Source organism: Phoca vitulina, unplaced genomic scaffold (genome assembly GCF_004348235.1).
Source record: "Phoca vitulina isolate PV1807 unplaced genomic scaffold, GSC_HSeal_1.0 scaffold58, whole genome shotgun sequence".
NCBI lineage: Eukaryota > Metazoa > Chordata > Mammalia > Carnivora > Phocidae > Phoca > Phoca vitulina.
In genome coordinates, this window is record NW_022589761.1 from 9,076,298 (window position 1) to 9,101,351 (window position 25,054).

General features: G+C 47.0%; 1 protein-coding gene across 1 annotated transcript in view; it reads left to right on the forward strand.

Annotated features, from left to right (window-relative positions):
• The window catches only part of SAMD4B (sterile alpha motif domain containing 4B), a 37,674-nt gene that overhangs the window by 822 nt on the left and 11,798 nt on the right, over positions 1–25,054 (forward strand). Inside the window, exons 2-3 of the mRNA XM_032390426.1 lie at positions 12,695–13,097; positions 22,453–22,923. Of these exons, the coding sequence (XP_032246317.1) occupies positions 12,902–13,097; positions 22,453–22,923 (667 nt within the window). The 5' untranslated portion in view covers positions 12,695–12,901. The remainder of the gene's footprint in view (positions 1–12,694; positions 13,098–22,452; positions 22,924–25,054) is intronic.

Below are 25,054 nucleotides of genomic sequence, written 5' to 3' on the forward strand. Positions count from 1 at the left end.
GCCCCCTCCCTGCTACCATGTCCTTTGGAATGTCCCTGATAATACCCTGAAAGTCTTCCTCAGAGACTCTGAAATGTGCTCACATCCCCAAAATTCACCTAGAGGGACACCCCCCCCCCACGCACCAGCCATCTCCCATACACACTCCCCCTTCCCAAAGTCATCCCTTAAGACTCTTCCACAGATCCCAAAGATTTCAGGTCCCCCAAGTCTCACCAGCCCGAAATGCCCTAGAGATCACCCTCACATACCCCAAACATCTTCCTCCAAGACCACGCTCACTTATCCCAAACATTCCTCCAGAAATTCGCTAAAATCCCTGGAGAACTCTTATCCCATATTCCAAAAGCCTTTTCCACAGACCCTGTTACATATCCCAACTCTTTCCCGGTAACCTACACCACATGTTCCACAGATTTCTTCGGGATTCCAAAAAGGTCCCTTGTAGTCTCTGATATTCTCTAGAGTCCTCTTTAGATGACCCTTGAAAAATCCCCCTTTCTAGACTGACATTTAGTTGAAGTTTCAAAACCCTTTAAACCGTAAGACTCTTCGTGATCTCTGTGAGATGCAGTTTTTCCAAGATCTCCTCACATCTTCTCAGAGACCTCGGCAACCCCTCAAGCCCTCCTGGGATAAGCCCTTGAAATCCCTCCCAGGACCCTTCCGACACCCCCAAGAACCCACTGAATCACTGCTCAGAGACCTCCTGCCTTACTAAGATACTTTTCCTAGAGGTTTCACTCCCTGAACTCTTCTTCACAGGTGCCCTCAGGCCCTCTAGAACCTCCTCCCCATTCAGTCTTCCCTCAAAATAACAGCTCCTGCTCTTAGAAAGTCCCAGAATTCTTTCTGAAAAACCTTCTACTCTGACATTCCCATATTCCACTCAGAAGACCCACCTTTCCCATACTATACCCTTTCGAAAATTTTATTCAGAGGTTTCTCCTCATCTGAGCTCTCTTAGGAGTTCCTGAAAAGACCTCTGCCATCCTGCTCCAGTACATCCAAGATCTCTCTCAGGAGACCACACCTCCCCCAGACACCCTTTAGAGAATTTTCTTCAAAACTGCCCTGCATCAACAACCTAACTCCCAGCACTTTCTGAGACTTCTTCAGAACATTCCCTCATTTCCACCTGTGACATCCTCATCCATTCAGGACCCTATCAGATTTACCCCTTTTGGGATCCCTATTTATACCCTCTCACCACCTCCATTCTCTTTCCTTTGAAATCAACTTAGAGATCCTTCTCAGATCTGGACCTCCTTCCCCCCATTGTCCCTTCAGAGGCCCCCAGCATCTTCCAGGCTCCCCTCACCCCCGAGAGCCTCCACTGTCTCCTTTTAATAAAAAAAAATCCTCAAGACACAGCCTCACCTCTTGAAATCTCAACCCTCAGAGACTTCTCAGGCCATTTTTCTTACGTTTCATCCTCATAGACTCCTCCTCCCTTCGGAGATTGAGAGACCCTTAACACCCTCCTTAGAGACTTCTTGAGGACTCCCCCCATTTTCTTTTCAGCAGCCTTCTCCTTCCTTTTCCCTTTTGAGGGCCTCCTCACTAAAGAATCCCTTCCCCTGTAGCAGTGGTTCTCAAAGCATGGTCCTTGGACCAGCATCAACATCACCTGGGAACTGGTTGGAAATGCAAATTTTTGGGTCTAGCCCAGACCGACTGAACCAGAAGACCTGAGAGTAGGACCCAGCAGTCTGTTTTTAGGGACCCTCCTGCTGATTCTGATGTATGCTTGAATTTGAGAACCATTGCCCCCTGAGAGGATTTCCCTTTCGCCACAGAAAGCCCACTGAAAGATGCTTCAGGGTATGCCTCTGAACTCCTGCCCACCCCCATTTTCCTGAGAGTCCCCTTTGTGAAATATCCACCCTCTAGAAAGTCTCCTTGCCCTCCTTGAAAGGATTTTGGCTTCTCTCAGAGATCACCCCACTCTGTGAGCAATTACTTCATATTCTACCTTTGAATGATTTCTTTTCAGGTCTTCCTCAGCACTTTTACCTTCTGGCTGCCCCTCCACACCGTACCCTAGCCTTTGGTGCATCTGCTTCAAATTGCTATCTCCTTGAACACATATGTCCCACTGTAATCTTCATCTGTTCCTCTCCACATAGGCACCCTCCCTTTAAGGCACCTTCGGGTCTTTTCATTCTCTGTGTCTTACTGTCCAGAGTCCTCCCTTTTACTTCTTAGGGCACCACTCACCTTCTCCCTGTAGTTTTTCATGTACTTGTCCACTCACCCTCACTGGACTAGCAAGTTTGGAAAGTACTGGGATGTGTCTTATTTGTCTCTGAATCCCACAGTGGGAATCAGAGAATGGGCAGCTCTTCCTTCGCATTTAGCCAGAAATCTCTTAAGTTTTTCAGATCTCACTCCCCATTCAGGTTCTATACACCTTCCCCACCCCCTCCTGTCTTCTCTCTCTACCCAGCCTCCATTGTCTCTCCTCCTAGAAGAGGCTGTCTTGCCCCTCCAACTGCTATTTGAGGGACTCTTCTTTGTGTTCACTCCTGATTCTGAGCTGCCTTAGGTCCTGTTCTTGGTGATCTGCCTTACCCCATCCTGGTTGGCTTCTCAGCCTTTATAAGTCTGGGGCCTCCACAGGGCTCTCAGCTTTCTCTGAGGGATTCTGTTTCTCTCTAGGATCGAGAAGAGGAAACAGATCACAGGATAAACACTGGAGCCTGCCTTCAGTGAGCTCACAGTACATTAGAGGGGTTGGGCAGGTACACGGGGCAGAACATGAGGTACAAATTATATGCTTTGGAAATTTGGCAGTGAAAGAAGGAGCCCTTTATCTGGAAAGACTTCATGGAAAAGGTGGTATTGGGCTCAGTGATGTTCCACAGGAGTTGGGACAGTGGTGAGTAGCCTTCCAGGCAGAGTTAACAGCTTTGCAATGGGTCAAAGACAAGGCCTCCTCATCTCCCATCCATGGCATCTCTTCTCTTCTCTTAAAGGACAGAGATGAAAGAAAACAGATCTCTTCCATCTGTATTGTATTTGCCAGCTGCACTTTTGTGACCCATAGAGTGGTAATATTAATGACTACTGTTTATTGAGTAATTATTATTTGCCAGTCACAGTTTAAATGCTTCACATGTATTCTCACCTCATGTTCCTCATAGGAACCCTATGAGGTAGGTAAGCTACAATTAATCTCATTTTACGAATGATGTAATTGAAGACAAGTGGCACAAATAGAAGGTCTCTGGACCCTGTGCATCCCAAGATGATAGTGCCATGAGTCATAGAGTTGGATTTTCTGTTCAGATAGGGTTGGGTGCAGTGAGGCATAGTAGCATAGTGGTTAAGTATGCAGATTCTGGGACTACACAGGATTTGCATCCCACATTGTCACTTACCAGTTTTGTGACCTAGGACAATTACTTAAATTCTCTGGTTCTTAGTTTCCACATCTAAAAAATGAAAGTAATAATGATATTCTATGTTATAAAATTATTGCAATGATTGAATTAGTTAATATATATAAAGTATCTAGAACAATGCTCTGCATATAAGTGCTCAGTGTTATCAAAAATAAATGGTAAGTAAATAAATAAATAAATGGCTCATGTCAGCCAGGACTCCAAAGACATAAAAGAACCTTAGTCCTTAGTTCAAACTGGTTTAATCAAAAAAGAGAATTAATTGGTTCGTGTTACTAAAAAGTCCAGGGCTGGGTTGGCTTCAGACTTAGCTTCATCCAGGAGTTCAAACAATCTTCTCAGTAATCTCTGCCCATTTCTCCAAGGAGTTAGCTTCATCTTCAACAGGTTTCTACTTTGTGGTGACTGAGATGGCCTTCAGCAACCCCAGGCTTACATCCTACCTCCTTAACAGCCTTAGTGGAAAGAGAACTCTTGCCCGAGAGCCCCAGTTTGAAAACAGTTTCTTTCCTGAATAAGTGTGAAATAACAGAAGATCCTTAGGAACATGTTTGGGGTTCTATACCCTGGAATTCTCTCTTGCTTGCTGAGGTTGCTGTGATTCCATCCCATGACCTTTCTGAGTATGGGTGGCAGTCCCCCTCCTCCCTTGTTCTCCAGCCCCAGTCATTCTCCACTCTGTGATGGTTTGGATCCGGAGAGAGTCTATGGTTAGTCTGACCCAACCAGACTTTCCTTTGGGATCTCACTGATAGACACAGGGAAGAGATGACTGCCTGGGTTTGGTGGTAGCCTCAGTAGGATAGTGGAATCCAGGAGTAGTGGTATTCAGTCCTGTACCTCAGCTTTGGGTTTTCCGGACTCTGAACTTTGTGAGAGGGTTAGGTAAATTACTTTGAGTAGGGTTTTGTTTTATTTGTTTTAGTGTAAATTTGTTGAATAGAGTCTGATTGAGGGCAAGTTACAGAACAACAGTGTATACAGTGTATAAATTTCAACTCCAGCAGTTAAAACAATTTATGGAGGCACTTTTCTAGGTACAGGACATATAGCAGTGAATGAAACAGTCAAGGTTTTGGAACTCATGGTGCTTACGTTCTGATGGGGGAGTGGAGAGGATACATAAACAAAAGAAATCAGTGATATGTGCTGTGAAGGAATTAAAATAGAGTGAAGGGCGCCTGGGTGGCTCATTCGTTAAGCATCTGTCTTCGGCACCCGTCATGATCCCAGGGTTCTGGGATCGAGTCCCACATCAGGCTCCCTGCTCGGCAGGAAGCCTGCTTCTCCCTCTCCCACTCCCCCTGCTTGTGTTCCTGCTCTCGCTGTGTCTCTCTCTGTCAAATAAATAAATAAAATCTTTAAAAAATAATAATAAATTGAAAAAGAGGGTGGCTGTGGCCACTATATTCAGGGTGGTTAGAATTGGCCGCTGAGGAGGTGACAGTTGAGCCTGATAACCTGAAAGATGAGAAGGACCAGTTGTGGGATGATCTCAGAGTGGGGCGTTCCAATCTAAGCATTGTTTTATGTGGAGAAAGGACTGCTGCAAGGGGGAGGGGGGATTTTTCACAGACATAATGAGGGTGTGTTTGCTGTGTGCCAGGTGCAATGCTAGGAACTGAAAATGTAGCAGTGAATAATACAGCCACAGTCTTTCCTTCCCTCATGGATCTTACAGTCTAGGCATTTCTGGAAAAGCTGCAGCCTTCAAAGAAATACCTTTCGATGATATCAGACCAAAAACTCCTTGGGGAGATGAGGAAGACTGGGACACATATGAACCCCGATCTGATTGATGAGAGGGAACCAGCCATGTGGTGATCTGGGGAAGAACATTTCAGGTAGAGGGGTCAACAGCGACAAAAGCCCTGAGATGGGCTCAAGGAAAACAAGGAAACCAGTGTGAGGGAGAGGGGGCAGGGGATTGGAGAGGCTAGATCACGTAGGGCCTTGTGCGCCATGGTAAGGAGTTTTACATTTTCATTTAAGAGACTTGGGAAGTGGGCGCCTGGGTGGCTCAGTTGGTTAAGCGACTGCCTTCGGCTCAGGTCATGATCCTGGAGTCCCGGGATCGAGTCCCGCATCGGGCTCCCTGCTCGGCGGGGAGTCTGCTTCTCCCTCTCCCACTCCCCGCTCTTGTGCTCTCTCTCTCTCACTCTCTCTCTCAAATAAAAAAAAAAAAAAAAAGACTTGGGAAGCTATTAGAGGGTTTTTAAAGCAAGACAGTGACATGATCTGAATTTTTTTTTCTTTAAAGAATGTTCACTGATTTATGCAAGGAAAACAGGTAAGAATGGAAGCAGGAGGTAGATGAGGAGGCATTACATTAGTCCAGATGAAAAAAGATGATAACTTAAATATGGTGGTGGCAGTAAAAAATCAGAGAAGTAGATGTATTTTGGGTATAGAGAAAACAGGACTTAATTATGGGATTAGAAAGAGAGGAATCCCCTAAAACTAATGATGTAATGTATGGGGATTAACATAACAATAAAAAAATTAAAAAAAAAAAAGAGAGGAATCCAGGATGATAATAGCTAACAACTCTATGAGAGTATGTACTATTATTAAACCCATTTTACAGATGAGAAAACGGGCACAGCAAGGTGAAATCTCTTGCCCAAAGTTACACAGGTAGTAAGTGGTAGGATTCTCTTTCCAACCCAGACAGTGTGGTCCCAGAGCCACTTGAGTTTTAGGAAAGAAAAAGGAGGGCATGTTTAGCTGACGTTAAGAAAAAAAGAATTATTGGGGCGCCTGGGTGGCTCACTCAGTTAAGCGTCTGCCTTTGGCTCAGGTCGTGATCTCAGGGTCCTGGGATTGAGCCCCACATCAGGCTCCCTGCTCAGTGGGAACCCTGCTTCTCCCTCTCCCTCTGCTTGCCTGTGCTCTCTTTCTGTCAAATAAATAAATAAAATCTTAAAAAAAAAGAAAAGAAAAAAAATTATCAAGACCAGATGAATAGATCTTATGGAAGAGAAAGGAGTCCAAGATGACTTTAAGAAATTCTGAGTTGTCCACAGAAAGGTGATAGTTGAATCTGTGGGAGTTGATTATCAAGTGATAGGATACAAGTATAGAGAAAGGAAAGAGCTAAAGATACTGTTTTATTGGGGAAGGGTCAACACATTTAAGGGTGGGATGAGTGAAAGAGAGCAATACATGGGGGCAAGGGGGAAGGGATACCAGCTTCCTCTCTACTCCAGGGTTTCCCACAGCTTCCCAGGGGGCCGCTTATCTTCCAGGAGGCCCTGCCTGGCTTCTCCCCTCCTCTCCCTCTGTTCCTCAGAACTATTCATACAAAAGCCTCATTCTTGGCTAAGGCAATAGTATGCATATTCTGTGTACATATTTCAGGAGTTTCTGAAAATAATGGTTGGTCTTTACAAAAGAGAAGTTGAGCTCCCTTGGCATCTGACATTCTCCTGTTCTGTTCTTCTCTGGTCAGGATAGTGAGTTAACGTTAGGTAACTAGCCTGTTACCTTGTTCATGAAGTATGAATTCCTGAAAGGCCTAGGTGGGTGCTGTAGAAGGGCTAGGAATGGGTAAGAAGGCTAATAGGGCCCCCTTATTTAGAGATGTTGGCATTAAAGGGTGTACCTTTTGCCCAACTTTTCTAGGTAGGGGAAGGGAACTTACAGGAGGCTGTAATATTCTTTTTTTTTTTTTTAATATTTTATTTATTTATCTGACAGAGAGAGACACAGCAAGAGAGGGAACACAAGCAGGGGGGTGGGAGAGGGAGAAGCAGGGTTCCTGCCGAGCAGGGAGCCCGATGCGGGGCTCGATCCCAGGACCCTGGGACCATGACCTGAGCTGAAGGCAGCCGCTTAACTGACTGAGCCACCCAGGTGCCCCGGAGGCTGTAATATTCTTAGGAACAAGCAAGAGCCAGACTATCTGGCCTTGAAAATCTGAGCTTAGCTGTGTGTAGTCTTAGGCAAGTGACTTAACCTTTTCTGTGTCTCAGTTTCTCCATTTGTAAGATGAGAATAATATTGTGTGTGTTTATCTGTAGATATGTGTGTAATACATGTGTATCTCACGTATATGTGTGAAATATAGCATATATGTTGTTTTTAGAATCAAATGAACTCATCCACAGAAAGCTGTTAGCCTAGGGCCTAGCATATGACAGGATAGGTGCTATAGGAAGATATGCTAAGGATCATGGTAGGTATTTTTATATACATTGTTTCATTTCATTCTTATAACAAGCCTCACTGAGGAAGAAACTGAGTTACTTGCCTAAGGTCAACACAGCAAGTAAGTATCAGTAGGAGAGCCCAGGTTTCAGCCACATCAGACTCCACAGCCTGGCTTCCAAATGAGGAGAGCTGACCTGCAGAGGCACCTCCTATCTGTGGGCCACTTCTTGCTCCTTGAAGCCAAGGAAGGGAGCCTAGTGAACAGTTTTTCCTACAACCTCTTAGCCAATTTTGGCTTCATTTCTCACCCTCCAGGGTTGGTAGATGCTTCCAAAGAGGGTTACTTGGTCCCTTAGAGACCAAATATGGCAGCGGTAATATTGGACAGTTTAAGGGGCTTTTGCCATAGCCGTTCCACTCTAGTGTCTTGCCTCAAAGGAGGGAGTCGTTTTTTAGTCATACAAAGACAAGACCAGAGCACTGGTGAATTCTGTTTTTGTATGGGAGCAGTCAAGGCTCTTCCAACTTTAAGTGATAGAAACACAACTCAAACTGTCCTTAGCCCAAAAGGTATTTATTGGTCCATATAACTGAAAAGTCTGGAGTGAGAGGCTTCAGGCTTGCTGGATTTGATCCAGGTCTTCAAATGTGAACAGGTCTCCTCCTTTGTCCCCTTATCTCTTGACTCTGCTTTCATCTGTGTTAGCTTCATTCTGAGACAGGCTCTCCCTGTGAGGGAGCAGAAGTGGCAGCCAGTAACATCAGGAGATGTTGTATATCTGAGTAACTCTGATGGAGAACTTATTTTCCCCAGTAGTTCCAGCAGGAATCCAGTGAAGACTTTCCTTGGCCAGTAGATTTTCTATGTCTATTTCTGGAGCCAAGGAAGACAGTTAAGATGGGAATGGATGTTTGGTAAGCAGATCCACCAGAATCCATCACAGTAAAGAGCCTTGGAATAGTCAGTGCTGATGCCTCTTTCCTGGCCCATGGTACCAACCCAGGCCTTCCCTTCTCATTGCTGCCAAGCACCCAGGACAGGAGGTAGCTGGGGACGTCTGGCCCTTCGATGGAAGAAGGCCATACAGTCCTCCCCTCCAGTCACCATCCAGACCAAACACCCAGCATCCTTCTTCTGTCCTAAAAGTGACTGTTTCTCTAAAGCCCCCAGTGTTTACTGAGGATTGTCAGAGCCATTGTTGGGCATTAGATCCTCTCTGCCAGTCATGTTCCCGAGCAGCTGGGTGGTTTGAAGGTATAAACCAGAGAGGCCTGAGGGAAGGATAGTTAGCAGACTCCTGGTCTTTTCACAGTTTGTGTCCATCTATTCCAAGGACCGCAGGCCACAAGCTTTGTTTGTTCCTTATAGTGGTTCATTGTTGCTGTTTTAATGTGAATTTGTTTCCAACATTTAAAAATAGGGGAATTTTATTTAAAAATCCTGATTTCTGGTTCCTCTTTAAAAAAAAAAAAAAAAAAACACACACACACACACACACACACACACAACTAAGACCTAACAATACTGGACCCAAATTCCCCCATGGCAGCAGTTGATTAGAGCTAAAATAAGTGACTTCTCCCTTTAGACAGGGCATGTGCTTTCCAACTCACCATAGTCCTCACCAGCCTGCTTCATTCAAAACCTGGCCTTATTATTAAATGTCATGTTTGAGACCCTGCTCTGTCCCACAGCTTTGCTTATTTGGGGGAAGAAGCTGGCCAGCAGCTTATTTGGGGGGCACAGTGCTGTTGCTTAGGAAAAGTAACAACCCAGTAAAAGTTCATGGGAAAGACAGTGCACAACTTTGGTCTGTTTGTGGATTTGGTCATCTTCTTGCCGTAAATGCTGTTGGCATATCAAACCTCTCGTCACAAATGTTCCCTCTGAAATAGTAACATGTCCTTCTATCTTATGAGTTGCCACCCAGTGAAGGAATCCCTCCCACTCCCAAGGGATGTTCATGTAGCTTCCACTTGACCACTTCCATCAGCCAGGGAGCTTATTACCTCCTCACATGGCAGCCAGTTCCTTTCTTGGACAGATACATTATTTTAAAATTCTTCCTTATGTTGAGGCAGCTGCTGTCTCCGTGGGGCTGAAAGCCACAAAATGCTGGAGCTGGGAAAGGAGACTGATTTTTTCAGGCCTGTGAACTACCATTCATCCATCCTGCATTCAGGGCAACCATTGATAATCAATCACAGTGTTCTTTCTCACTGAGCTGGGAAGTAGAATGCAACCTGAAAACTTTTTCAAATAAAATTATTTAAAAATTACAAAAGTAATATGTGTTTACTTGCAACTAGTGAAATGCTACAAAGTTATATGAAGAGAGTTAATAATTCCTTCTTCTCTCCATGGTAACCAATGTGAACAGCCCAGGGTGTGTCCTTATATGCATTTCTTTATACACGTGCATATATAGATATAATATATAAGGGTTTTTGTATGGCTTTTATTTTCTTTTTACAAAAATGACATTGTATTGTATATATTACTACGGAGCTTTTGATCATCCCTGCAGATTGGTGGTTAAAGATCAAACACTATATATAGTTGTGTTTTTTGTATTCTGCTGTCGGGATCAAGCATGTTTTTGATAGCTACACAATATCCCATCATGTGAGGTGTGTCCCCAGTTTATTAATTATTGCCCTTTGATGGGTATTCATATTGCTTCATTTCTTCAGGATCCTTCTCACCACAGTGCTCCAAGCAGCCACTGCCAGTCGTTTGGAGCTAACCTGTGAAGTAAAACCCATTTGTCATGTCTGATCCAGTCTGGCTCCTTATCTTACACATTGCAGAGAAGGGAAGCAGTCTAGCTTAAAGATCAAAGTGAATCAGTGCCTGGGGCAAGACTAGAACTTAATTTTCTTGACTCTCAACATTTCCCATGTCACCTCTCACTTCCAGCTATTTTCCCTGGTTCTCCTCTGGAGTAAAAGAACAAGTCTAATTCTTCTTCTGTGTGCTACTCCTTCAGATATTAGAAGTCAGTTATGTCATTCCTTCTGAGTCTTCTCTTCCCCTGGGGAAATTTCCTCAGTGCCTTCAAATTTTTCTCTTAGGACAAGGTTTCTAAATCTGTTTACCATCCCGTGGGCCATTCCTTCTATCATCTTCTCGCCGCAAGGCTCAATCTCAAGTGTGGCTTCCATGCTTACCTTCTTTATTCATTCTTTCAACAAATACATATTGAGCATCATCTATGTACCAGTCACTGTTCTGGGCACTGGGTGACCATATAGCTTGCTTTTTGGTGGAAAGAGAAACAACAAAAATAAGATGATACCTGAGGGTGTCAAATTATATAGAAGAAATAGCATTAGTGTGACAGACTCCTTAGACTGGATGGTCAGGGAAGCTCTCTCTGAGGAAGTAACATTGAGTTGAGACTTGAGTGACAAGTAGGGACCAGCCATAAGTAGGTCTGGGGGAAGAGAATTCCAGTGAATAAGAAAACTTGGTACAAGATGAGGTTGGAGAGGCCACAAGAGTTTTGCAGGGCCCTGTAGGCCATGATACGTTCAGGTTTAGTTTAGGTTTCATTTAAGTGCAATGGGAAGTCTTTGGAGGATTTAAGCCAGGAGGCAACATTTGATTTCCTTTTAAAAAAGATTTCCGGGGGCACCTGGCTGGGTCAGTCAGAAGAGTGTACAAATCTCGATCTCTCAAGGTCATGAGTTCAAGCCCCACGTTGAGTGTAGAGATTAATAAAAAGGTAAATAAACTTTAAAAAAAGATATCTGAAAGGTCTGTTTAACTTGGAACAAGGTTTCATTTTCCCCTACACTTTTCCTTATATCCAAAGGGATTGACATCTGGGGCAGTTTGATCTGTTCAGGTGTCCCACAGAGGATCTGCCAGGTGAGTCACAGCCATCCTCAGATGTACCTCACAGCCCTCTTCAGCGGGATCATGGAAGTTCAGGGAGATGGCAGTAGCTCCCTAAGACCTGAGCCCAGCAGGTTCAATGGGTCTTTGTGTGGAGTTCTCAGTCCTTTGGCAGCCAGAAGGAGATGGAGCCAAATGTGGTTTGGGGATAGAGCCAAGGCACTGGTTGCAGGACAGACAGGGAAATGTGAGTGGAGACCTAGAGCTCAAGACACTTAGAAAAAGGCTTCAGAGTAGTGTCCAGAAATCAGTCAACTGAAGAATAGGCCTGTTGTCTGCCCAGTTAACACAGCTCCTGTGTAGTTCCTGTCTAAGAGAGGAATTTGGACACTTTCTTGCTTGGGAGTTTTTTTACTTTGGATGTGACCCTTCTCAGGTTGGCATCCTTTGTGCTCTTAGGAGTCTGGGTGACAGTCTGGCATCTTTGGGAGCCAAGGGGACTTCCCAACCCAGGGGGCTTGGGTCAGGAGTAGCCTTCAGGGGAATGAAGAAGAGGTCTGGGGGAAACTCACCTCAGAACAGAGACGAGTGAGATCTTAGAGGTCAGAGCTGCACCTTTCCCAGAGTGGCAGAGTTGGGTTGAAGGAGGTGAATCCCCCAGCCTGTTGGAAATCTTTGAAAAAGCCTTTGTCCATGCCCCTACCCATGGGCACTGAGGCAGTTACTGATCAGTTAGCTGTCTGCATACTTGAGATCTCCACTGGGATTGCCACCCCATCATCCACTCACATCTTAGCTTTGTGAGTCTTAGACTGAAATAATATAAACTCTGTGGAGTCCTCTTAGCAGGTGAGCAGTCACTCTTTCCCACTCTCAGAAGAGGTGGCCAGAGACCAGCAATGTCAAGGCATGTGCTGGGGGTCATGTGTCACCTGGGACCACATCTCCATTAATTCAGATCTTTCCCTGTAGTGTGCAGCCTCTCCTATTTCCGATTTCTGGAAAATCCTACCAACTTACTCTGCTTCCTTTGGTCCCATGACAGCCAGGCATGCTAGGCAACATCTTCTCCTCAGTCTCTCTGAATCCCAGTCAAGCCTTTTCTCTGGATCTAGAGATTGGAAGGAAATTTGGTTTAGTATCTGGTAATTGGCTTCATCTTTCTCCCCGGGGGCTCAGCAGAGCAGATACCCTGAGAGAGGAAGGCATGAAGGCTCCTTACCCCCTCAACTCCCACTAACCACGCTAGTTCTAGCCCTTTTATTCTGTCTGACCCCCTTGCTTCCTTTTCTAGGAGCCTGGAGAGGTGTGGCTGGACCAAGACCTCCCCCGATGTGAGCAGGTTTCTTCCTCCCCCCACTGCCCGTTGCCACCACGCCAGGGAACGTCCTCAAGCCCTGGCCCTCAGGGGAGAGGTAACAGGAGCCCCGAGCCGAGACCATGTGACGGCGCTGGCCCTCGCCACCGCCGTCCCCTCCACCCTGGCCCCAGGCCCGGCACCATGATGTTCCGAGACCAGGTGGGCATCCTCGCTGGCTGGTTCAAGGGCTGGAATGAGTGTGAGCAGACGGTGGCCCTGCTGTCACTTCTGAAGCGGGTCACTCGTACCCAGGCCCGCTTCCTGCAGCTCTGCCTGGAGCACTCGCTGGCGGACTGCAATGACATCCACCTGCTGGAGTCGGAGGCCAACAGTGCTGGTGAGTCTCCACCCCTAGAGACAAGCACAGTGGAAGGGAGACCTGGAACAAAAGCAGATGTCAGAGGGCTGAGGAGGCCCACCCCCACAATGGTGCTGAGAAATGTGGGTCCTGAGCTTGTAGCTGGGTGGGGAGTCCCTGACCTCCCAAGTCATCATCATAGGTCTCCTGGGGCTTTGTTGCCAGATGTCCTCAGATGTGGAATAGGGGGTTACTGGGGAGGACAGTGCAAACTGGAAACAACCCATAGCAGAGGAAGAGTTACGTAGGGTGGCCTGTCTAGGCAGCAAAGGAAGAGACTAAAGTCATTACCTGTGAAAGGGGGTTGGAAGCTGAGCAAGTAATTCATTTCTCAAGCTCCAGGATACCAGAGCTAGGAGGGAATTTTAGAATTCTTCCAAAATTTATGAGTCATCTTAAACTGTTCTTTACTCCCAAAGGTAAGTTGGACTTAGGCATAAAGAGCTTCAAGAGAGTTTTGAGTTTAGGTATAGTCCATATCAGTTCCCTAAGCGCTCAGTAGAGAGGTATTCTGTGTCCCATGAGGTTGGCGTTGGGATGGCTGAGCCAGGCTTCTCTAGAACTGTCTGTCCCAAGAGACCCTCTCGTAGACAAGAGTCAGGCTGGAGAAGAGGGCAAGTCGTGCTACCTGAAAGCTAACTGGGGAGGGGACCTGGAGGCTCCGTGTCAGCACATCCAAACCCTTCCCACCTTCTTCCCCATGATAATAGTTCACGTCGAGCCCTTACAACAAGCCGAGTACTGGCTTTACTTGTACACTAACTTTGAAAGCAGTCTTCTTTGGCGACTCTAGAGCCCGACTGTCTGGATTTAAATCCCAGTTCTGTCATTTGCAATATAACAAAGTAACTTAATCTTTCTGAGCCTTGATGTCTTCATCTTTAAAATCAAGACAGTAACTATGCTTACCTTCTAGGGTTGTTGTGAGCTCTGAGAACAGTACCTGGCATGTAGTAAACACTCAATAGATGTAAATTGTTTTTATTGTCAGTAACTTATTTAGTCCTCACAACAACCCCATGAAATAGGTACTGTTATTATCCCCATTTTATAAGTGAGGAAATCCACATGGGCTGCTAAGATTGGGACTGGGGAGCCACAGAGTTACCTGGCTTCCCTCATCTCCCCAGGCCCATCCACCTTTGTAATAGTCACCTTTATTTTTCTGAATTTTTATGTACAGTCACAGAAGCACCATGGTTATAGGGTGAGGTGGCTCCTCAGGCCAGGAGTCACACCGGCTTAAATCCCTCACAGGAGGACAGTGAGAACAAGAACCTAGCAAGGCTGCAGCAGGCTCAGAGCTCAGCAACTTCACACCCCTCCCTCCCTCCCCACCAGGGAAGGCTCCTCTCTGCTCTCTAGCATCAGGGGCAGGAGTTCTTGGTTGCGGGATGGCTCTGCCCCCAGAGTAGGGCTCCTTTGGGGCAGGCCATTGTCTTATGCAGCGTTGGCACACATCCCTCCCACCCCATCCTGAGCAGGCAGTTGTTGAGCACTGGATGCCAATCTTGTCTGTATATCAGAACCATCAGTGGTGTTTATTCTATTGTTTTATTAGAACATGTTTAATTTTTGTGTTTGTTTTCAAGACTTGTAAAATCAAACCGTATGAAAGGTAAAAAGTGAGGGTTCCTCCCTTCCATACTTCCACCTTCCCAGTTGGTGTATGTTTTGTGAAATATTCTGTGCATGTATGAGTACATATACTCTCCCTTCAGCTTGTTCATTGTTTTGATCGTTTTAATACATAGAACGGAACACTGTACACATTAACCAATTTTGTTTAACGGTATAACTTGAAGATTTCATGTATATATATATGTATGTGTGTGTATATACATATATATATATGCGTGTGTATATATATATATTCTTCATTGTTAATGGGTGCATAATAGCAAGAATACATAAATTGGTATGTTTGGCCTGCTCTTACAAACAGTGTTGTAATGAGTACCCTTTAAGCATCTCTAGGATAAATTCCTAGAATTCTGTGGAACTGCTAGTTTGAAGTGATGTGCATTTAAAATATTCCCTAGGGGCACCTGGGTGGCTAAGTCTCCAACTCTTGATTTTGACTGAGGTCATGATCTCAGGGTCGTGGGATCGAGCCCCATGTCAGGCTCCATGCTCAGGGCAGTCTGCTTGTCCCCTCTGCTCCTTCCCCTGCTTGTGTGCGCATGCGCTCTCTCCCTCTCCATCTCTCAAATAAGTAAAATTTTTAAATAATAAATAAATAAAATATTCCCTCTTACCACATTGCCTTGAAAGACATGGTACACTTTATTCCAAGAACAGAGGCCCATCCCAGATGGTTTGCATTGGGATTTGAGGGGTAATGCCTAGCCAGGGCTGAGAATTGATGAGGAATGAATTCACTGGTGTATGAAAATATGAATCAAGGCCTTCGGCCATAGTCCCATGTAAGATGGTGAGAATATAACAAGCTGGTACTTGGATGGAGAGGTAGGGAAAACTTAGAATGAGAGAAGAGAAGGAGGGCTATGGTGTATATCAGAGTTGGGAGGAATCCTGCCAGGATTAGAGCAGAGTATGACTGGAGAGAGAAGTGATCACAGAGGTAAATTCTATAGAGCCTTGAGTGGCGCTTTCTTAATAGACATGGGGCTCCAAGACTAAGGAGGCCTGTGTCTCCTGTCTTGGTGCCACCCTCAAGTAGAACAGCCCCCTTGCCTTATTTATGAAGGAAGGAGCTACTTCCTGGGCCTAGAGGCCTGCCTTGTGGGAGGAACTATGCACCCTCTGCCTTTTTCTCTTCCCTTGTTCATTATGGCCTTCCCATTCCCTTGTGTTTCCCAGACTTGCATCATCATCCACCTTACCTGGTGGGGGGTAGTGACTGTTAAAATCCAGCCCCTACCTGCCCAAGCCAGACCCACCAAATCAGAATCCTGAGGGGATGGGCCTGGGAACACATACCCAGGTTCTGCTGACCAGGCTGTTTGAGAGATGATGCCCTGCTGGATGAATCATTTGTCATGGGACTTGAGAATAGGAATCCGGACATCCGGGAGTTCTAGATCCATCTCTGCCCCTAACACCTCTCATGTGTTGGACCAGTTCCACCCCTCTTGAGCCTGAGGATCTGTATCTGAACAGTGAGAGGGTTGTTCTAGATACTCTTCAAGTGCCTCTTGGGCTCTGAAATAACGCACCAAAGAAGGTAGAGCCACAGCCAAGCATATTACTGCCTTTGTTTGGGAGCCAAGCACGTTCTTCTAAAAGAATAGTTCTTAGTATTTTAAGAGATGGACTCTTCAGAGAATGTGTTCCCCGCCCCCACCCACCACCACCAAGATGCACACTTACCCCACAGATCAGATCATGAATTCGTTTAGTACACCAGTCCCCAGGGAAGAGCTGCCTCATAGGGTCTGAAACTCTTCAGCTTCTTAGATACCTTCAGCAGGGTGGCTGAACAGTGAGGCAGATCCTCTGCCATTTTTTGGGTTTGTGCTCTGTGTCCCAACCACCCAACCCTGCCCCTTCTTTAAGTTCTCCCAAGGAGACCCTGGGTTCAGGTTTGGGTTTGGGTCAGAGCTACCCACCTGCCCATCTCCTCAGAAAGGGCAGGGAGTGCAGAGGGCTTGATCTAGGCAAGTGGGTCCCAACCCTGGCTTCATATCAGAATCATGCAGGGACTTTATAAAAATAATCTGAGGGGTCGCCTGGGTGGCTGAGTCGTTAAGCGTCTGCCTTCGGCTCAGGTCATGATCCTACAGTCCTGGGATCGAGCCCCACATCGGGCTCTCTGCTCAGCAGGAAGCCTGCTTCTCCCTCTCCCACTCCCCCCTGCTTGTGTTCCCTCTCTCGCTGTCTCTCTCTGTCAAATAAATAAATAAAATCTTAAAAATAATAATAATAATTTGAGGCCTGGGTCCTATCCCCAGCAAGTCTATTTGTTAAGCTCCCTAGTTGGCTCTTGTGTGCATCCAGTGGAGAACCACTTGTCTTGATACTGGCGCTGATTCTGGGTGGGCCCAGGAAGGTGGTGAGGGTATGCAGCCTACTGGGAGTAGGGAGTTGGGGCTGTGGAAGGGGGATCTGGTCTGGGCTATTCCTTCCTCTCAAGCAGCTGGGAGGGTTTAGGGAAGTCCCCCAGCCCAGGCAGCCAGTGTTGGTTTCATGGAAGCAGAATCTGAAACCATACCCAGGAAGAGAAAAGCAGTAGTACCCTACGGGTCTCTGGAACAGGGAAGGAGAGGCCCCAGCTTTCCCCTTGCTGTCATCCCTATTCCTTTTCCCAGTGCTGTCTTCCCTGCCTGTTTGGAGCTATAACAGTAATCCTGGCCCTTTCCCCCGATGCTGACTTGGACCAAAAGAGTAGAGCCAGGGAAGCTGAAATCCCCTTCGCTTCCTGGGCCACATTTCCTGCATTTCTTTGCTCCTCCTGTCCTCTGAGTCAGAGTCCCTGTATCCAGCAGGTTTAAACTCCTCCCTCTCTGGCTCACTGAATCTGGGTGGGGAAACTGAGGTCAGGAGGGGGCCGAGGCTGAATGAGTCACCAGAGCTCAGCTCTCATGCCTCCACCCTCCCCTTTGAAGCTCTACTGACACAGTTCATCAAACAAAAATGTGAGCCCCCTGGCCCTCCCCCATGTTTGTGCGAGCTGGGGTGAGGTAGAGAAGGGCGTGCTTGCAGCCAAACCCCAGCCCCTGTGACGAGTGCCTGAAGCTGCCACGATTGTTGCAACAGCCCAGCACATAAAAATGGATTTGCTCCTATGGCAGTCTCCAAGATATATTTGGCTCCTATGATTTGCCAGGACCCAGGGTCATGACCTACTTAGCTCTGGTCACCTGGCCAAGGAGAGTACTCATGCACAGTCTCTCTGGTCCTCTCTGTGCCTACAGAACCCAGGTTTGCAGCTTGGTGAGAAGCAGCCATTGGCATCATGGCATTCCCCAGCCCCTTCCCCCATCCGCCCACCTCTAGAATTTCATCATTGCTTATTGTGCCTCTAGCTCAGAGGAACCAGAGACATGTCTGTTTTTGGTAAATAACTGCATGAAATTCTCCACCCCTGTCAGGAATCTTAAGGGGGAGTCCCAGATGTGCCCTCTTATGTTAATTGCTCCCCACAGCCCCCACACAGCGTGGGCTCTAAATCTTCAACCAGGAGCAATGACAGTAATAGTTAAAATGCATGGAGTACTTAACACATAGGTGCTTTGCACGATCGTCTCATTGAATCTTTACAACAACCCTGTGACAGGGTTTTTACTACCACTGTTGTAGAGAAGAGGAGACCAGGCTCAGAGAAGTTAAAGGACTGGCCCACAATTATGTTGACCTAGGTCATAGAAGCAGAAGTAGATTTTGAATCCAGGCAAGCTGGCCTGTTGAAGCTGTGCTCTTACACAGTATACTCTGCTAGGACATGAGACAGGGTCACTTGAGGGGTCAGGGGATCCTCGAGAGGGCACATGAAACACACTTAGACACCACTACCTTCTAGGAGACCATCTGGGTTCAATTGTGCAGGTATTCCTTAGGCCCCTGCTGTGCTTCAACTCTGGGCCAGACTTTTCTGATCTGAGCAGGAAACGAAGTTTCATCCCCACCCGTCATCTGCAGCCCCAGCTGGGCTCACCCCAAGGGGCCTGAGGCTGCGCAAATTCTTTGGACCAGTTCCAGTGCTCACTGATGCTTCCCAGTCATGGGAGGCCCGCCCTCCCCACCGCACCGCTGCACAGACACATGAACACATTTCCCCAGGGTCAGCCTCCAGTCGTCCAAAACCACTCTCTCCTTTCTCTGTAGTAGAACAAGGTCCTTCATTGAGCCCAAGCCTTGGGGCTGTTCTGTCATGTCCCCTGGCAGTACCAGAGGAGAAGCTGTGTCCCGTAGCTCTGGGGTCCTGGCAGTATTCTGGGGTGGGGGAGGGAATAGACAAGGCTTCTCTCTGTCCCAGAGGCCTCTGGCTACCCTGTAAGGCCTAAACAACAGCCATTGAGAACATCAGGGTAGGGCTGGAAGGGGTAGGCTGACTGCTGGAGAAGGAAGAAAAACACCAATCACTGAGTCACATACTAAGTGCTTACTGTGGGCAGACTCTGTCAGGTGCTTTACATGTATTGCCTCCCTAAATCCTCTCAATAGCCCTGTAATCCCCCTTTTCCAGAGGAGGTAGCACATTGCCCAGGCAACTGTATAACACAGCCGGGATGCAAGCCTCCTTTGACTTTCTGTCCCTAATCTTCATCACTGTATTTCTTCTTCCTTCTCATCAAGAGCAAAAACTTCAGGTATTAAGTCAGGGAAATGGGGTACCAGGGTATTCGTTCCTGTGTGATCAAGTGCCAGATGGAGGTAGGAGGGAAAGGTGAAGGCTTCCCGAAATCAGGAAGGCCTGTCCCACCTTGGAAACATCCTTAGATATGGGGATGACCTAAGAATCAGCCTTGGAGTCGTGGGGAGCTAGTTCAAGAGAAGGATGGAGGAGATGAGGTTTCCTAGCCTTGAGTGGCAAGTCCTGCATGAGATCTGGAAAGCCAGGGACGGCGATGGGATGGAGAACAAGAAACTTGGCATTGGAGAACTAGTACAGTGTTACAGGTAAAAGTTCCTCCCAGTTTTGGAGGCTGACAGACCAGGGTTCAGATCTTGGCTCTGTCACTTTGGGGAAGTGATTCCACCTTCTGAATCTAGTCCCTCATCTATAAGATGGAGATGTTAAAAGAGGGTTGAGGTGAGGTTCTTAGCATAGCGTCTGGCATATAGTAAATGCTCAATAAATGCTACCTGTTATTACTGTTGTGTAGTATCACTGTTCTATTTTGGCCAGTACTATGGGCATAGCAGGAATTGAGGACTCTGCATAAATGGATGAATCCCTGGGCACTCTAACAGGGGTTCTCTAGGAAGTTCAGAGCAGAGAGTCCCAGGCCAAGAAAATGTGTAGTTATATGGCCAGGAGTTGGGAGTTGTGTGTGATTCATTTTCTTAGAGCTACAGATTTTTTTTTTTAAGATTTTATTTATTTATTTGACAGAGAGCGAGAGAGGGAACACAAGCAGGGGGAGTGGGAGAGGGAGAAGCAGGCTTCCAGGGAGCCCGACACGGGGCTCGATCCCAGGACCCTGGGATCATGACCTGAGCCGAAGGCAGACGCTTAACGACTGAGCCACCCAGGCGCCCTGCAGAATTGGAAATTTATGTGAATTCCTGGACCGTAGATTTCCATACAGGTCATTAAGAGAAAGAGAGGCGTGAGGGGGTGTTTCTCATGTTTTTATGCAAGGCTCCCTATGCAGAGGAGACCAGTGGTCCTTGGAAACTTAAGCCTTTAGGAAGTTGGGTTGAGACACCATCAGATGCAGAGGGATCCAGATCGGGGCTCAACTTGCAATCCAGATGCCTAGTACTCTGAGGCTCTCCTTATATAATATATGCCCATTCCCAGCCTTTCCAGGACCAGGAGTGGGCATGTGGCTTTAGAATCTCTGTGGGTATTTGAAAAGAAGGAGCAACAGTAAGATATAATAACCGTGATGTTAGATAGGGCGGCTAATATTTGCTGAGGACTTACTTTGTGCCCTACTTTGTGCTGTGGTCTCCCTTAATTCATAGGAGCTATGCCAGGTAGGAATGATTCTGACCCCTACTTGACAGATAAAGTAAAGCTCAGTGAAGTTACCACATTTGCCCAGAGTAACATGGTCAGTAAGTGGGAGAGGAAGGACATAAGCCACATCTCTACCTGTTCTTTTTCATCACTCACCCCTCTAGGGTCCTAGCTCTGTCAGGTTAGAGCCAGCTCCTTTACCCCTTCCCAGGACCTCACCGATAGCCCAGTAGCTCATCCCTCAGAATGCCTGTGTTAGGTGTTTGCAAATCATCACCCTGGCTACAGGTCTGAGCTCAGTTGCCCAAGAGGGAGGACACAGTTGGCCCTAGTCCTTGATCATTATCTTTTTTCTCAAGTATTGGTATTCTTTGTCCCTTTCCTTTGCCCTGTCAGCATTTTCTCCCATCCTCTACTCCATTGAGCTAGTTACAGAAGCGGTAACAAGGTTTTCAAGGAGGACAGTCAGACCTGTAATAGTTCCTTCCTAAGGCCTCCTTTATGTGGCCAGGCTGTGGTCTTATTCCTGGGGAGTGCCCTTCTGAGGGGAGGGGAAACCTGGCTCATCTCCACAGACAGACTTAGGCCATCACACTCTGGGGTGGGAAGAGAACGTCACCAGATCACTATATCATGGAGCAGCTGGGGAGGCTTCCCGGAAGAGGGCAGGTTTAAGCAATCCAGAATTTGGGTGCCTGGGTGGCTCAGTCGGTTAAGTGTCTGCCTCTGGCTCAGGTCGTGATCCCAGACCAGAGTCCTGGGATCGAGCCCTGCGTCAGGCTTCCTGCTCAGCAGGGAGTCTGCTTCTCTCTCTCTTCCCCTCCCCCTGCTCCTTCTCTCTCCCTCACTCTCTCAAATAAATAAATAAATAAATCTTTGAAATAAAAGTAAGGGGCGCCTGAGTGGCTCAGTCGTTAAGCATCTGTCTTCGGCTCAGGTCATGATCCCAGGGTCCTGGGATTGAGCCCCACATCAGGCTCCCCGCTCCGCGGGAAGCCTGCTTCTCCCTTTCCCACTCCCTCTGCTTGTGTTCCCTCTCTCGCTGTGTCTCTCTCTGTCAAATAAATAAATAAATAAAATCTTTAAAATAAATAAATAAATAAAATAAAAATAAAGCTATGCTAAAAAAAAAAAAAAAACAGCAAGCATTTAGTAAATATATTCTTTCTATATGCCTGGCCACTTTCCATTCTTTATTAGCTCATTGGATCTCAGGACAACACTGTGAATTGGGTACTGTAATTATCTCCAAAAGTTTTCAGGTGAGGAAATCATTGCTCAGTGAGGTTCAAGGTGACTTGCCCAGGGTCTAGCTAGTAAGTTGGAGAGTCCAGACTGTCTGATTCCAGAGCCCAAACTGGTAACCATCATATTCCACTGTCATCTCCTTTCAGGAAGGAGGCTCTTTTGATAGGGGAAACGGGGTGTGGGTAGAGGCTGTGAAGATAACGAACGGGGATACAGCAAGAAGGGCAGGCCTGGGGACAGCAGGAGGAGCTCAGATTCCAGAGTAGCAGGTTTGGCTGATGGGGAGCCACAGCAAGTGTTGGAAAGTAGGAGGGATGGAACCAGGAAAAATTACTCTGGCAGTAGGGTGAGTGCATTGGTCTCACCGATACGAAGGACAAGCTTAGGGGTCATGAAAGGAGAAGGGAGAGGACATTGGAGCTGAGGGAGCAGACTATAGGTAGCACTCCTGGGTCTCCCTGGCTCCCCTGACATTTCCTTTTGTCCCCTCTGCAGCCATCGTCAGCCAATGGCAGCAGGAGTCCAAAGAGAAGGTGGTATCCCTCCTGCTGTCCCACCTGCCCCTGCTTCAGCCAGGCAACACGGAGGCCAAGTCGGAGTACATGAGGCTGCTGCAGAAAGTGCTGGCCTACTCGATTGAGAGCAATGCCTTCATCGAGGAGAGCCGCCAGCTGCTCTCTTATGCCCTCATCCACCCAGCCACCACACTGGAGGACCGCAACGCACTGGCCCTCTGGCTGAGCCACCTGGAAGAGCGGCTGGCTAGCGGCTTCCGCACCCGGCCTGAGCCCACGTACCACTCACGCCAAGGCTCAGATGAGTGGGGGAGCCCTGCAGAGCTGGGCCCTGGGGAGGCAGGGCCAGGCTGGCAGGACAAGCCACCCCGGGAAAATGGACACGTGCCCTTCCACCCATCCAGCTCAGTGCCGCCAGCCATCAACAGTATTGGGAGCAACGCAAATGCAGGTGAGGGAGTGGGGGTTCCAGGAGGCCATGCCTACTTGAAAAAGGTCAAACTGGGCTCTTGACTCGCTGTTCGGCCTTGGGCAAGTCACATAATCTCTCTGGACCTCAGCTTTATGAGGCCGTGCAGAGCTTGTGAACTGGCGTTCCGGGAGACATATCTGACCTGCAGACATGTCTTGTTGAGCCCAAAGTGAAACTTTGGTTTTGTCTTGTTATGTGTTAAAATAAATTTGGTGACATAAGAAATTGGGAATTTTCCCCTAAAAATCCAGATTTCAGTTTCTCTTAAAAGTTAAAAAAAAATCTGACAACTCAAGTCCTATAATCCTGTAGCAACAATAAGATGGAGCTGAATATTGTGTCGTTCCCCCCGCCCTTAAAATCCTGCACATGTGCCCCAGTTGGCCGGTGCCCCTGCCACCTTCCTTTGGGCATGTCTGATACCTGCCGGACCTCTGAAAGCATTGAGTTACTGGCCATAATCTAAGGTTATGTTAATCCAGCTTAGACATTATGGATTTGTGCATATGGCTTCAGCTAACAGCATTGTTTCTGAGAAATCTGTGTTTGTAAGCCTGTTTATGTAAGATGTAATTCACGCTATAAGGTATTAATAATAGTAGGTAACATTGTTGAGCGTTGACTGTGCTGTAAGCGCTTTTCTGACATGATCTCATTTAATCCTTGTCGCAACTTTATCATCAGCCCCATTCTAGAGATGACATTGAGACTCAGAGAGGTGAAGTCATGTATTCAGGGTTATACACAGAACAAGTAGTAGAATGGTCCAAAGTTCAGACCCAGGCAGTCTGACACCAGAGTCTGCCCCTGGCGACTACGCTGTCCTCCAACTAAGTGGTCTGGAAAGGGCTGTGTTGGTCAGCACCCCAGAGACTGGGGTGAGCAAGAGGAGCTGGTATTCTAGTGAGTTTTTGAAATATTAGTTGAAATGAACAGGATAAGTGAAAGTGGCATTTCCAAGGCTTGGTGAGGTAATATTACCTGACTCTAGGTGTGAAAGGTTTCCAAGATTTAACCTCAGCATGGCTGGTCCCCTTCGGCTGGCTGGTAGTGGTTAAAGCAAGCCAAGAATGAGTGGCAGTGAAATGTCATCCATCCAGTGGGTGGGGCGAACCTGGGTCTCCTGTTGGCACCTGGTACACATCCTTGATGCCCTGAGCCTCTTTCTTCCCCCAGTTTCATACGGATGTCCTGGCCACCTGCCTCCCTCTCAGGTGCTGGTAAGAATCAAGGAAAATAGAGGGATAGGAGAGCATTTCTGGCATCTCTAGCAACCCAAAGTGTGTTAGACCTTGTTTGATAGTCTCAGAGCATCACAGTTTCTGGGTCCAAATTGGGAAAATATATTAATAAGGATAAATCTAGCTAAGATTATTGAGCATTCAGTCTTTTTCAAAAGCTGTTCTAAGAACTTTACACATATAAATTCTTTGGCTGAGTCACAGAAAAGTCACCTGCCCCAGGTAGTATAGCCAGAATTTAAATCCAGGCAGTCTGGCTCCACAGCTCATACTTTTAACTACTGTGCTACATTGCCTCCACCTAAAAGTGACCCTGCCATTGATGCTCGGACCTCATCAAGGGGAGGGTTTACCCATGCAGGGTGCCCATACATTTCTTCCTCCCTCCAATGGGGACAGCAGCCATTAAAGGACTAACTGAGCTGGAACAACGTCAGAAGGGTTGAACCAGAAGAGAGAAAGGAATTGGGCATTCCAGGTAGAGGACACAGCATGAAATGAAGTCACAGGGGTGGCAAATTGGAGTATGCAGACAGGTCTGGCTAGGATGGAGAGATGCAAGGATTTAAATGAGTAATAGCAGTAGCAGACATTCATGTTTACTGTGTGCCTACCCCTGTGCCAAGGACATTACTTGGAAACGGAGGCAGAGGGGGCAGACAGAGTGACTTGCCCAGGATCATAAAGTTAATAGGTGGCAGAGCCAGAATTTTAGTGCAGGTCTGTCTTGACTCCCAAATCTCAGTATATTAGGGCCACATTCTGGGGGGCCTTGAAGGATAGGGTGAAGCTTTTCAACTTCAAGCAGTTGCAGGAAACAGGAAACCATTAAAATATTTTTGAGTGGGGAGCAAGGATTGGCCTGTAAG